General features: G+C 50.9%; 1 protein-coding gene across 2 annotated transcripts in view; it reads right to left on the bottom strand.

Annotated features, from left to right (window-relative positions):
- The window catches only part of ITPK1 (inositol-tetrakisphosphate 1-kinase), a 179,507-nt gene that overhangs the window by 73,219 nt on the left and 91,298 nt on the right, over positions 1-14,990 (bottom strand). For both annotated transcript variants that reach the window (XM_047080191.1, XM_047080193.1), the window contains one exon: positions 608-733. In XM_047080191.1, the coding sequence (XP_046936147.1) occupies positions 608-733 (126 nt within the window). The remainder of the gene's footprint in view (positions 1-607; positions 734-14,990) is intronic.

The following is a 14,990-nucleotide window of genomic DNA, read 5'->3' as shown; positions in this document are numbered from 1 at the left end:
CTTCCCACCAAGGCAGGACTCGGGGAGCTAGTAAGGCTATTGTTATTTTTTTAAAGTTTATTTATTTACTTATTTTGGGGGGGGGGGCAGAGAGACAGAGGGAGAGAGAAAACCCCAAACAGGCTCTGCACTGTCAGTTTAGAGCCTGATGCAGGGCTCAATCTCACAACTACGAGATCATGACCTGAGCAGAAACCAAGAATCAGATGCTTAACTGACTGAGCCACCCAGGCGCCCCAAGGGTGTTCTACTTCAAAGGCCCCTAGGATTCCCTTTCTCAAAGCCTGGCAAGAGGGTCCCACCCCTCATGCCAACTCAGAACCACTGACTGTGACTGTATGTGCTGAGGGTGTGGGGGTCACATCTGGACTCCACAGTGTCCTGATCTACACAGGTAGAGAGCAGAGGAGGTGCCAGCCATGCCCTGGATGGACCCCATTTTACACCCAAAGAGACCGAGGCCCTGGCAGGGAAGCACCTGACCCCAGGCCATGTGCTGGGGCAGCAACAGAACCATTACCACGGACTACTCAGCAAGACAGCTGCTACGGCTTTAGAGATGCACAGAGCCCTTCTCAGGCCTTCCCTCCTCACCATCCTTGCTCACCTGGAACCTGTGTACCAGCTCCAGGGACTGGCTGTCATTCTGGTCGGCTTCAAGGATGACATCCGTCAGCTTGTGGATGATGACGTCCAGGGGGCCTTGTTCCTCAATTGGCCGGCTAAGGTTCAGCTGCCAGGGGAGACAGAAGGACACCGAGAAAAAGAAGAACATCAGCACCTGGGCCAACTGTCCCCACTGTACTCCCCACCCCTCTGCCCGTCCCTGACGCACGGGGGAAACACGGACGGGACAGCACACACCCCCGAAGATCCCAGACTCCTCCACAGCAGGGCCCGAGCCCCATGCTACCCCGCTTCTAGAAGACACACACATGAAATCGAGGCATCTACTGGTTAAGCAGGCATCACTACAAAATTGTTTTATAGAGAAAACGTATACTGAACGTGTCCCATCTGGTCGATGACCTGGATTTTTCAGGTAGGGAAACGAGGGCTCTGAAGCCACGCAGCCGGGTCTAAACTGAGATCTAAGGAGACACGCTTCCCACGAAACTACAGTCTCAGCAAAGCTGTGATGTTCACGAACCAAAGAGGCGCTGCTTTCACAGGCCGGCAGCTTGCACTTCACACAGAAATCAGGGCTCATCACAGACACGGTGAGGAAGTGCGGGGCTGCCTGGAGCCCGTGAGGCGCAGCTGGCCCCGCTCCGCTGGGGGCTGTGTTTATTTTTTCAAGAATGCGGGGTTAGGAAGATCACATCCCCAGGGAGCCAGACCCGCCCAGCTGACAGACACTCGGCATCACCTGACCCCAAGACAGGAGCACCTGCCAACAGCCAGGATGGCCTGACACCGCGCTTCCTGACCTGCCAGATGTCTGCCGCCCGGCACACGGCCACCGCCACCTGCAAGGCCGGTCCCTCGGAGGCAGCGGCGCCAGCCCGGCACCTGGCTGACCCCCTGGATGGCCTCAGGAGAGGCCAGAAAAAGCCACCGGCCCCACCCCTACACCCATCCCCACACAAGTGGGGCTCCCTCCAGGAGTCAAGGCTGACTGTTTCAAAGTTGCGAGTAGAGAAATCACAATGACGGCTGCACACGTTCACTCTGGGTGATAAAAACTACGTTTTCATGCTCCAACCATGGGGATAAGAGGTGATTTTACAAATGAGGAGAGTGGGGAATATGGACTTTGGAAACCTCACTAGGATCTGCCAGCGGGAAAGTGGTGGTGCTCACAGGCACATGCGAGGCTGGGCTTGTCACTCAGTGCCCCCGGCCCCATCCCTGACCCTCCGTGAGCCTTGGGAGGCTGTCCTCTAGTGCCACAACCACCTAGCGGCCCTGTCCTCTGGCCGAGTGGCCAACTGGAGGCACGTGAGAAGAAGGGAGAGGGAAAAGTCTGTCTGTTCCCACTGTCCTCACGTCCCCACCGTATTTCTGCCAATAGCCACCATCCCTGCCAAGCAGACAGTCCCTCCGCTGCCTCTGGGCCCCCGTACACCACCTTCCCTCCCCTTGTCCCCTCCGGCCCGGGGTGGTGACAGCTTGCCACTCTTGGGGTGCCTCACCACATCCTGCTGGCTGCTTTGACCCAGCCCACACCTGTCATCCTCTCTTATTTAAACTCTTATCTAATTAAACCTTCAGAAAGTACCAGCTCTTTCCTCATGGTATCCTTAACTCCTTGTTGTTGTTGTTGTTGTTGTTGTTGTTGTTGTTGTTGTTTTTAATATCTGCCAGAAAAGATGTTAAGGGACTTGTCCTATTAAAAAAAAAAAAAAAAAAAATCCCAGGGCACCTGGCTGGCTCAGTTGGTTAAGTGTCCAACTCTTGATTTCAGCTCAAGTCATGATCCCACGGCTAGTGAGACCGAGCCCCACATCGGGATCTGCGCTGACAGTGTGGAGCCTGCTTGGGATTCTCTCTCTCTCCCTCCCTCTCTGCCCCTCCCCTGCATGTGTTCTCCCTCTTTCTCTCCCTCAAAAATAAATGAACATTTTTTTTAATCCCATGGATCTCACAATAATACTGAAAGAGACTCTTCCCACCCCATGGTGACTAACCTGTATACAGAACAAAAAGTCAGACTAGCTGAGAAGCCAACCTTCCCTTCTAGGGCTCCTGGGTGGGAAGGGAAGCAGCACTTGCTATCCTCACATCAAGCCCCAGAGCTAAGGGTGACATTGTCACCATCACAGACCAGGACACCAAGAGCCCAAGGCACCCACTAAGTGACCAGGCAAGGCAATGCGACTGGGAAGAGGCCCAGCTGGGGCCTGGACGGAGGCCAAACAGTAGCCCCTGTGGGCTCAGCCTGCAGCCGAGCTGCCCAGTGTCCTGGACCAATGCGTGAGCCCGGCTCATCATCCCCCCGGGCCTCAGTTTTCCCTTCAACAAACAGAGGAACTTGCAAGGACCCTTCTGGTTCTGTCTGTGGATTCGGTATTACATTCCCATCCAACTCCACTTCCCAGGAAACCAAAAAACGAGAAACAGAACTTGAAGGAAGAGACCAAAGCCGGTGGGAGGTGGTAACCTGGGCAAAGAACAGCAAATTCGCAAGAGATGCCAGAGGCCCCAACCCATTTTTGCCGTAACCCGTGGCTCCACCATGACAGGTGCCACAAACAGGAGACCAATATTTTCAGACCAAGGCAGCTAGAAATAGAAGAGAACTGGGTCACATGGGAGATGCTGGGCTGTCGGAAGCTCCATCCCCACTCCTCCAAAGAGAAGCTTCCAGGTCTCCTGTGCAGTATGAGGGGACACAAATGTGTCCCTGTGGTTTTGGGGAAGGAGGTGGACAAGGGAGATACCCCTGGCTCGTCCCTGCCTGACATCAGCCTGCAGCCTGCAGACCTGACAGGCATGGGCTGTTTGGAAAACAAGCTCTCCGCGTTCCCGGCCGCTCCACTGAAGGTAAACAGTTGAGTTCTGGAAGCCAGCCACCTTCCTTTGTATATTTTCCAAGCATTTTTATGCCAGTAAAACCCTTTCACGAGAACGGCAACTTGGGACACACATCAGGCCTGGTCTGGTCCTGGCTCAGCCGTCTCTCTCACGGCAGCATCTCTGCTGAGGCCTGAGTGGAGCTGTCACTGGTTCCAGAAGGTTCCCCAGCACATCTTCTCCTCAAGTAGCCAGATAAGCCATGATCGCCCTGAGGGGTCTATCCTCCTACAAATGCCTCAAGGGGACTCTGGTCTCTCACTGCTGGCTGGGAAGGAGGAGGTGGGCACTCAGGCAGGGTCATGCTGGGAGAGTGGCTAGCTCCCAAGAAGCCAGGACACGGCAGAAGAGGGGACCCTGGTGGGCCAGGTTTCATTTCTCAAGATGGGGTGGGGAGGGGGGACTCAGGCAGAAGGGAACTCGTTCAACTGTCATTTTGTTTTTCTGACCACACTCTGCCTCCAGAAAAGGGAACTTTCCCAGGAACTTGTTCTCTTCTGCGGAAAGGGTCTGATCTGTCCCTCAGCCAGGAACAAGGATGTCTCAATGAAAGGGCTGCCCGCTGTGGCCAGAGGAGGTCTGTGGGTACCATGCTTCCAAGTCACGCCATCCTGTGAGGCCAATGCCGGACACTGTTCTGCACAGAGCTCAGAGCCCACGATTCGGATGAAACAAGGACCCACTGTTTCCCTCGGCTACGAAGGCAGGAGGCTGACTGGAGATGGGGGGCAGGGGGCGCCGGGAGCAGTTGGGACAAAGGCCTGCAAACCCCAATGGCCGGAAAGTTACCTCTGACTCCCGAAGCAAGCAACCCAATCATGCCCAGCCTAGGATCCAAGGTGAGCTAGACTCTGACTATCCCCACGTCTCCCACCACCTGGTCTGGGAGGAAGATGTGCATGGCAGAAGCCTGGAAACCCCATCACAGCTCAGCTGCTCCTGGGCTAGGCAGGGGATTTATCTGCTCTGCACCTCAGTTTCCACAAAATGAGGATGTTACCTTACTGGGCTATTTTGGGATTAGAACATCCCATTTATGGATGGGGCACAGGGTAGATGTCTAGCAGGTGCATTAATACTGCTCTGGGTGCTTAGACAACTAAGCACCCGCCTCTGCCTACTCATTTGACAAGTATCCCCTGGGCACCTCCTGGGCACCAGATGCAGAGTCCCTGTGCTCCCCTCTTGAGGCTCTCTGTCAGTAACCCAGTGAGTGTCCCAGCTCACTCTGGAAGCTGGCCCAAGCGATACAGCTACATGTCACTCCAGGCCCCACATGGGAGACGAGCTCCTGTGTCTGAGCCGCCCCTCTGCCCAGAATATCCCCTGGCCCCACGTCCTCTTGTCCCCACAGTGACAAGTCCCAGCTCCAAAGCTCAATCCTTTTCCAGACTTCTCAACTCGTTCTACCCCAAACAGGAAGATTTAATGGCTCCCTGGTCTCGCCCATATCCCTGGGACCCCCTGCGTATCCTTCAGGGACTGCTACCTAACTTCTAAATATAAAGTCCTTCCTGGGGCGCCTGGGTGGCTCAGTCGGTTGGGCGTCCGACTTCGGCTCAGGTCATGACCTCGCAGTCCATGAATTCAAGGTCCGTGAGTTCGAGCCCCATGTCGGGCTCTGTGCTGACAGCTCAGAGCCTGGAGCCTGCTTCGGATTCTGTGTCTCCCTCTCTCTGGCCCTCCCCCGCTCATACTCTGTCTCTCAAAGATAAACAAACGTTAAAAAATATTAAAATAAAATAAAATAAAACAAAATAAAGTCCTTCCTCTAATCCTGCCTCGTCCACCAGATCCTGAGATCCCCAAACACCAGGACTGGGCCTGGCATCCCCAGGGAAGAGCTTGCTAACGTGTGCTAAACATAACCAGAAGTTCTGAAGAACACAGTGAACAATGCAGGCCTACCGGAAGGGGCATCCCGTGAAGCAGGGTGACGCTCTCCTCCTCAGGGGGTTGCAAATGGCCTCCTGGAGGAGGAGGGAGAGAGCAAAACGGGACCTCCAGAGGTGGCTGGAGGAAGACAGGTGTGACGCAGGCCTACTGACACTTGTCAAGTCCAAATGCATCACGTGCCACAGGCTACCCTCTGCAGAAGGAGCTAGTCCTACGGCACTGACCCCTGAATGCCACCCTGGCAGGGGTGGCCCATGACCACCCCTCTCTCATGCTGCATCTGCAGGCTGGAAACAGGGGATCCTAGGGAGCCAGGCACCTCCCACGACCACAGTTGTGCTATGGGGTGAACACCTAATAAATCTCGAGTGTGTTAAGGCAAACTCTGGAGGTTGTAGGCTGAAAGTTTGCCTCCCCGAATATAGTCCCCAAGGACAGTGTGTGTGTGGAGTGAGGAGAAGGGCCCCCCAAGATGAGAACAGGGCAGGGGGCTCCAGCTCTTCCTTCTCACCTAAACTTCCACACGTGCTTCCCTGACAGGATCAATAAGCAGCCAGATATGACAAAAATGTAAAACCATCTCTGGGGCTCATCAGGGAGGCTGGGGACCCGGGGAAAACTGGCTCCCAACCCATGCTGGGGCCGCTCATCCTCTCTGGATACAAGATGCAGGGTGTCCTATGACCGCAGAAGCCTGGGCTGCTGAAAACAATCTACGCCTCTCTGACCGGCCAGACGGGCTGCAAGTGCAGCCCACGTGGGAGTCGGACAGGCTTAAGGACCATCCTCCCGGAACCTCAGCTTCACGGCGCAAAGACCCATTGTCCTGTGGCCAGGACGCAGCTCTCGCCCACTTGCTCTGAGCTGGGCCCTGTTCTAAGCACTTTACACATATGGCTTCTCATATAGTTCTTGCAACAGCCTGAGATGGGGACCCACTATAGGCACAGAGATTGAATAACACACCAAGGACTCACAGCGCACGCAGATTCTTAACCGTTCCCAGCCAATAGCACGGTGGTGAAACAACCCCGTGGGACTCCCTGGGTGTTAGCATGGTCTTTTGTTCTAATGACGCACAGCTTGGGGGCCTCCAGATGGGAGCTGGTCACCAGAAAGACCAAGCCATGATTAGAAGTCTGGAACTTTCAGCCCCATCTCCTGTCCTCCAACAAGAGGAGAGGGGCTGAAAACTGAGCTGATGATCGATCACGCCAACATGATGAACACTCCATAAAAAGCCCAAAGGTACGGGGCTCGGGGAGCGTCGGTGAACACACGGAGATGCTAAGGGGCTCCAAGAGGACAGGAGAATCCACATCCTTCCCCACACACCTTGCCCTGCACGTCTCTTCCACCTGGATGCTCAAGTAGGTCCTTCATCATATCCCTTTATAATAAAGCCAGCAAACAGGAAGTGAATTGTTCCTGAGTTCTGTGAGCCACTCTAGCAAATTCATCAAATTAATCAAACCTGACAAGGGGGTCCTTCCAACTGAGAGCCGGCTGGTCAGGAACACGGATGACAAGCTGGACTAGAGAGTAGCATCTGAAGGGTGGGAGCCAGAGGACAGTCTTGTGGGACTGAGCCCTTTGCCTGTGGGATCCAACACCACCTCCCGGTAGAGGGCGTCAGAACTGGGTTACATTGCAAGACACCCAACGGGGGTCATGGCACTGCTTGGTGTGGGAAAACATTCCCGCACACCTAGTGTTAGAAGCGTTTTGATTGTGAAGAAGTGTGATGACAGCAAACGAGAAACACGGGAGGTGCGTTTTCCCTACTCGATAGCACAATCCATAAATACCAGCTATTACATTTCCCTATTCTCATTCTTCACATGACTGCTGACCAGTGGAAATTTCCCTGACTTTTCTATCAAGAAGAACTAAAATACAAGTCAGAATTTGAATTTTGCAAAGCTAGGTCACTTGTACTGACTCACATTAGACTTCGAAGTGCTTGTTCCCGCAGTAAAATTTATTGTCATTGTTGATGATGATGAACATTTACAAAGTTCTGACTTTGGGCCACATACTACGCTAACAACAGCCCACCGCGTGAGGTACAGATGAGGACACCGAGTCACAGAGAGGTCAAGTAACGTGCTCGGGGTCATGGTTACAGCTGCATGAGACTCGTGTCTCTCTCCTGCCAAAGCCAGACAATTAACCTCTAAACCAAAGGGTGTCCTGGGTGCCTGGGGCTTTCCTTCCATCCCGTTTTCCCTTAATCCACCCCTGCAGAGTGGTATGGTTTCAGCAGTGACTTCCGATCGAAGTCACTAGATGAAAAGTTTTGTCTCAATCAAGGTCCAGATGAAACAGCCCGGATGAAAGGCGAGGGGGCGCCAGTCTGTTTTATTCCTCTGCACTCTCCATGGGTCTGGGCATCTGGGATAGAGCTGCCATCTCCAACACTTAAAGCCTCGCCACGCAGGGGCAGGTCTCCACGGAAGGAAAAGTCGGGTCAGGTGCCTCACGGTCAGATTTCAAATGGGAACCTGGCCTCGGAGGATACAGCGCGGGTCGTGCGTTTCTTCAGCAGGATTGGTCCCAAAAGACAAGTTTGGGACTCCCCAAGCCTTTTCTCGGGGAGAGAAGACTGAAGGCTTTTCCCCAGCAAGGGCAGCTCTCACTCCCAAAGGAGCTCAAAGTGGCCCTCAGAGAGGTCAGGAGCTGGAGGGCACATGGGGCTGACCACCAAGACCAGCAGGCAGGGCCAAGGACAGGGCTGGTCACCCCAGTAGCTCCTGCCCCAGGAGGGGGAGAGGAACTGTCACCAACACTCCCTGACCCGATTCCCCAGTTTCTTAGTAACTGGTTTCCACTTACTGGGTAATAAGAAACAGCGATCTGGTTAAGGCAGAAGAGTGAATACTCTTTCTCCCCTAGGAGATGAATGAGGAGCCAAAGTTGACTAAATGGAACCATGACAAATGTACCTTACAGTTCCAAAGTTCTGGCCATTTGCAAACTGACTTTATTTCAAAGAGCCAAAAAGCTTATACCCACTCAGCAAGCGTGATTCCTTAAGAACAAGGCTGACCCCAGGTTCTCAGGAGCTAAGAAAACCCTGGCCCTGACCCAATGCCAGGGAGCCAGGTTCAAGAGTAGATTAAAAAGATAAACACACCCATGCCCTTTGACCCAGTAAGCCAACTCCTGGGAAGCTGGCCTAAGAAAAAAATCAACAGGTGGAAAATCACTCCTGGCCCAGGAACATTCGCTGAGGCCACACTGACAAAAGGCACAGGACACAGAATACATGTCCCCAAACGGGGGACTGGATAGGTAACAACAGGCACCCCCACACCAGAAAACACTGAAGAATTACTAGATGGACAAGGCCTCGGGGAGACAAGTGTGAAGGTGTGTCCCAACCATGTGAACCCACACTTGCTGTGGACAAAGCTGGAAAGGAAACCCGAACACGAGAGCATCCTGGGCATAGAGGAGTCATTGTGGGTCTAAAGCCCATCTGGGAACAGGGCAGGATGTACTTCCTGATTCCCTTGCAACTGGGCCCAATCACGTGACTGTTCTGGCCAATGACCTGTGAGGTGGCGAACCGTCGCCTCCTGGCAGAACATTTACCTGCAAGGGCCAGAGCCTCCAGGACCCTCTCTTTCCCGCTGGCACAGCAAAGCAATGTTCAAGGGGGAGCCTTGATCTCTGAGCAATTATGAACAGAGGCCCCAGCTGCCTCCCCATGAGTGAGACATAACAACCCCCCTGTTTTAGGCTGCTAAGACTTGGGGTTATTTGTTAACACAGCACACCCTAGTCCTAAATTTTCTTTTTCCATTTGTTCAAACAGCAGTGGTGGAAGGGAAGGGGAAAGGGGGAGAAAAGTAAATGAAAGCAAATAATAACTTACAGGTAACCTATCAGGTTGAGTCTGGGCTTTTTTTTTTTTAAGTAATAATTCAGTATTTGGATGCAATATGACAATGGGAATTTCTCCTGTAAGGGGGAAAGATTCAATGTCCAATCCTCTAGGATTGGAAGGGAGAAATCTTGAATGGAGCCACACCCTGAAGTGGCTGCTCTCCAGCACCCCAGAAAAGTCCACCAACAGGCCCCTAAACTGCCCAAGGAGTCCCTCGACCCTCTGTGGCTCAGCTAAACGGGCTGCTTCCAACTCGCTACGGTTCACAGTGGTGGCTGCTGGCAGGAGTCAGGGCAGTGGAAACGAGACCCTCCCATTTGGTGCTAGGCACCAGCCTGGTCCTGTCCTGAGGAAAAAGCTCGAACCAAGACTGGCAAAAAAGAAAGAAGACAGCATGAAAAGGGCTGGCAGATCTGGGCCCAGGGGAAGAAGAGTCAAAGGCCATGTTAACAACGGCTGACTGCACAGAGAGAGAGAGAGAGAGAGAGTCAGGATGGGGGGGAGGTCCCCCACTCAATCCCCTGTCCCCAGTCCAGAGGAGGAAACCCAGAGTCCCCTTGTCCTTAGCACACCCTGCTTTCCTGCAGGCCAATTCCCTTCCTGAGCCACCAGAAGCTCAGAGGCATCCTGCACCCACCCCAGGCAGAAGGGCGCAAACGTTTCCAGCCCAGGGAGGGTACTTCCCTCACCTCCCTCAGCGTGCTTCCCCACCTGCAGAGTGAGGAAAGAGGTAAAGAGACATCCTTCCTAAAATCATCACCAGCACGCCACAAGGGGACAGGCACGGGCTCCCTGTGTGAACCGACCCGTACACAGTGCACAGATGTCAGTCATTAGGATGTTCCTCCTTACGGGAGGCTGAATTTTCTCTAGGTTCAAGTTAAGCCTCTCCTGCCTTGTTTGCCTCTCTGCCAGCTCAATCCTAATAATCACCACCACCAGGACCCGTAGGACATCCCAGGCGCTGTGCTAAGCACCTCACAACCCATTCCATCTCATCCTCACAATGTTGCTAGGAAGCAGGGGTGGCTGTCACCACCAGGCAGATGCGGCAAGGAAGGTTCCAGGAGGCAAAGGCAGCTGTCAAAGGTTATATAAGCAGTAAGCAAGTGGGGGACATAGGTCTCCACCTCCCTCCCCCCAGTCCCTATGGCTCCAGGACAGGTGTTCCTAAGCCCTCTGCTTTCCTTAGGAAGTGGAGTGGCCAGAGAGACATCTTTCCTCAAGGTGACAGCAATGGGCTGCGGTGGCTGCAATGTGATCTAAGACACAGTCTGCAGGCCACTCCCACCCACCGGGACTGGAGGCAGGACTGTGTCTGCCTGGGGTCACCACAGACAGGTACATGGTCTTGCCCACAGCTCCAAAAAGAGCAAAATAAATGTGGGAGTTAATATATGAAAATAGTGGCATTTGAAAATAGGGGATAAAAGATGGACTATTAATAAGCGTCCTGGGGTAATTCAATATCCATCTGGAAAAAAGAATACATAGAGATGCACACCTCCTATCTTCCACATAAATAAATTCTAAGTGCAAAGAATTTAAGCAAGCAAAGATTTAATGATAAAAAAAAACAAGCTGAAAACAGAAATACCTGGAGAAACCACGAGAAAATTTAAGAAATACTTTGGGGCTGGCACAAGAACAGACACTCAGATCAATGGAACAGAACAGAGAACCCAGAAATGGACCCACAAGCGTATGGCCAGCTAATCTTTGACAAAGCAGGAAAGAATATCCAATGGAATAAAGACAGTCTCTTCAGCAAGCAGTGCTGGGAAAACTGGACAGCAATGTGCAGAAGAATGAACCTGGCTCACTTTCTTACCCCATACACAAGAATAAACTCAAAATGGATGAAAGACCTAAATGTAAGACAGGAAGCCATCAAAATCCTTGAGGAGAAAGCAGGCAAAAACCTCTTTGATCTTGGCCGCAGCAACTTCTTACTCAACACGTCTCCAGAGACAAGGGAAACAAAAGCCAAAATGAACTACTGGGACCTCCTCAAAATAAAAAGCTTCTGCCCAGCGAAGGAAACAATCAGCAAAACTAAAAGGCAACTGACAGAATAGAAGATATTTGCAAATGACATATCAGATAAAGGGTTGGTATCCAAAATCTATAAGGAACTTATCAAACTCAACACCCAAAAAACAAATAATCCAGTGAAGAAATGGGCAGAAGACACGAATAGACACCTTTCCAAAGAAGACATCCAGATGGCCAACCGACACTTGAAAAAATGCTCAACATCATTCATCATCAGGGAAATACAAATCAAAACCACCATGAGATACCACCTTACACCTGTCAGAATGGCCAACATTAACAACTCGGGCAACAACAGATGTTGGCAAGGATGCAGAGAAAGAGGATCTCTTCTGCATTGTTGGTGGGAATGCAAGCTGGTGCAGCCACTCTGGAAAACAGTATGGAAGTTCCTCAAAAAACTAAAAATAGAACTACCCTACAACCCAGCAATTGCACTACTAGGCATTTATCCAAGGGATACAGGTGTGCTGTTTCGAAGGGACACATGCACCCCCATGTTTATAGCAGCACTATCAACAATAGCCAAAGTATGGAGAGAGCCCAAATGTCCATCGATGGATGAATGGATAAAGAAGATGTGGTATGTATGGATGTATGTGTGTCTATATATAGATAGATAGATAGATAAATATATAGACATAGACATAGACATAGATATAGATACACACACACACACACACACACACACACACACACACACACACACAATGGAGTATTACTCACCAATCAAAAAAAGATGAAATATTGCCATCTGCAACTAAGTGGATGGAACTGGAGGGTATTATGCTAAGTGAAATTAGTCAGAGAAAGACAAAAATTATATGACTTCACTCATATGAGAACTTTAAGAGACAAAACAGATGAACATAAGGTAAGGGAAACAAAAATAATATAAAAACAGGGAGGGGGACAGAACAGAAGAGACTCTTAAATATGGAGAACAAACAAGGTTGCAGGAGGGGTTGTGGGAGGGGGGATGGGCTAAACGGGTAAGGGGCACTAAGGAATCTACTCCTGAAATCATTGGTGCACTAGATGCTAACTAATTTGGATGTAAATTTAAAAAAAGAAAAAAAAAACAAAAGAAATACTTTCAGGCATTAAGAATCAAAAAATGAAAACATCAGGGGTACCTGGGTGGCTCAGTCATCCTACTCTTGATTCTGGCTCAGGTCATGATCTCATGGTTCCTGCCTTCGAGCCCCACATCAGGCTCTGTGCTGACCGTGCAGAGCCTGCTTGGTAGCAAAATCACCTCGAGTCAAGTGAAAAGGGTCACAAAGTGAGGATGTTACACAGGTGTCATCACCGCACCATGGGTGCCTTTGCTCCTACCTGGGTGGAGGTGCCAGTGTCAGCCCACTTGGCTGGGGAGCTTCTGTGGAGCAGACCGTGGCATACTGTGTGGGCAGCAGGCAGGATGGAAAAATCTAGAATCCAGGCCCCTGACACACTCAAAAATGCCTCCACTATTTTCAGTTAATTCCCATGTATATATTTTTAAAAAATCCCTGTGTGTGTGTGTGTATTTTTTTTCTTTCTTTTTTTTTTTTTTTTTTTTTTGCCCTTTTTGGATTCTCCATTAATTCGTATAGTCTGGCACCAATACCACAGTGGTTTGGCTTTGTTTCGTTTCCCCACCCACACTATTTTAATTACAGTATCTGTAGGATATGGTTTAATACCTAGAAAAGCTAGTTCCCCCTCACTCTTCTTTTTTTGGAATGTCCCTAAGAGTCACGCTCATTTCTTTTTGTCTACATGCCTTCTAGAATAGGACTGGAACTGGGGGTGAGTTACATTTACAGACGATTTAGAGAAAACTCATGGTTTGATGTTGACTTGTCCTACCGAGAAGAACACGGTATGCTGTATTTGCAGCTCACGTCACCAACGTCTATTTTTTTCATATATAATAATCTCCAACAAACTGCTAAGAAAGAGACAACGCTATAGAAATTACAATGAACAAAAGATACGTTCAGACATAAGTAAAGAAAAGAAAAGAAAAGAAAAATGGCTCCAAATGTATAAATGTTGAAAATGCTAAACGTCACACAGAAGACAAAAGGGAATTACAGCTACGGTAAGATACCACTTTTTGTATTTTGTGCACCATATTGGCTAAAGTCTGAGAAACTGATAAAACGCTCTTGGGGTACGGGGAAACAAGCGCTGAAACCCACGGCAGCAGGGAGTGCAAGTTCGAATCATCTCAACAGGAGGCAAGTTGGGAGTATCTTGTCTCAATTTTAAGTCACCCTCTGGTCAGCAGGTCCAACTCGAGGAACTAATCCCAGGTGAAGTGCAAGGTTAGGCATTGCTGTTGCATTTGCTATGCATGGCTGCACAGCAGAGGAGGAGGAGGACAAGAAGAAGAAAGGAGGAAGGAGGAGGGAGACAGAGACACAAGTCCACCAAGAGGGGCTGCCTGAGGCACCAATGGTAACCCTGAACGTGGAACACTACACAGCCATCAAAAAAAGGAACGGGGAGTGTCTTCCGTACTGAGAAGGAGAGACCTCCAAGAAGGTACAGATCACCAAGTACAGAGTGCTACAATGGGGAGCGTATCTTACGAAGTTCACAAGAAACTGGTCAGAGTGCCACTCTCCAGAGAGAAGAACCAGGAGCCTTTACAGGGAGCAGTTGTGAGCTTTTTCATTTCCAACCAGTGACATGTATCTTTACATAAATTTTTAAATTACCAGGTAAGCAGTATGTATAACGAGTACGTGTTCGCAGTCGGACCTGAATCCAAATCCAGCCAATATCTAACATACACTGAGCACCTGCTGTGTGCCAGACTGCTGTAATAAGTACTTTACATGAATTAGCCTCACAACCACCTGTGAGGCAAGACGATTATTATTCCCATTACACAGATGAAGACCCCAAGGTTTGGAGAAGGTGAACAAACAGCCCCGTTCACATAGCTAATCAGGGAGGAACCAGGATATGCCACCAGGGAGACAGAGGAGCCAGACAGCTGGAGACGCGGAGTCCAGAGACTACGGCTCCGAATGCCCACGACACAGACAATTCAACAACGTGCACGTGGACAACCACACACACACGCCCTCTCATTACTCATCACCCAGGTCCTGGAACACACACACACCCAGTCAGCAATGGGACCGCCAACTGCAAAGGGCAGTGGCCTCCATTGCCACCTGGCCCCATCCCCAACTCAGACATGGTAACTGCTCATTCTCAGCCGTGTCCATCCAACCAGCCTGGTCTGGTCAAGAGCAGCAAGGGGTCCACTGGAAAATTCCCCCCACTCACTGTGTGGGGTATCAAAGCCGGAAGGAATCCCCGCCCTCTTCTCCTCACACACTGGTGTCAGTGCCTTGTCACCCAGGGAGCCGCAGAGAAGGAGGAGCTGGTTCTTGGTTTTCCACAATTAGAGGACGTCAGCGGGAACCTGCAGCACCATGTGCCCAGGCTAGGGGAGCTCAGATCTCTGAAGACCGGTGCGGCTTCCCCTGACTTCATCCGTGTCACTAGAGAGAAGGACTCCAGGATGAGAGTCACACGATAGAGGCAACCCACAGCCTGGAGTTACTTTCCAGAGAGACCACGAGACTCCATCAGAACGTGACACAAGCAAGAGATAGAACCTTCG

Source organism: Lynx rufus, unplaced genomic scaffold, assembly GCF_022079265.1.
Source record: "Lynx rufus isolate CCGP_SWC_20201006 ecotype Redwood Valley unplaced genomic scaffold, mLynRuf1.p SCAF_17, whole genome shotgun sequence".
NCBI lineage: Eukaryota > Metazoa > Chordata > Mammalia > Carnivora > Felidae > Lynx > Lynx rufus.
The sequence above is the reverse complement of the archived record's forward strand: the minus strand, read 5'-3'. Positions and strand labels throughout refer to the sequence as shown.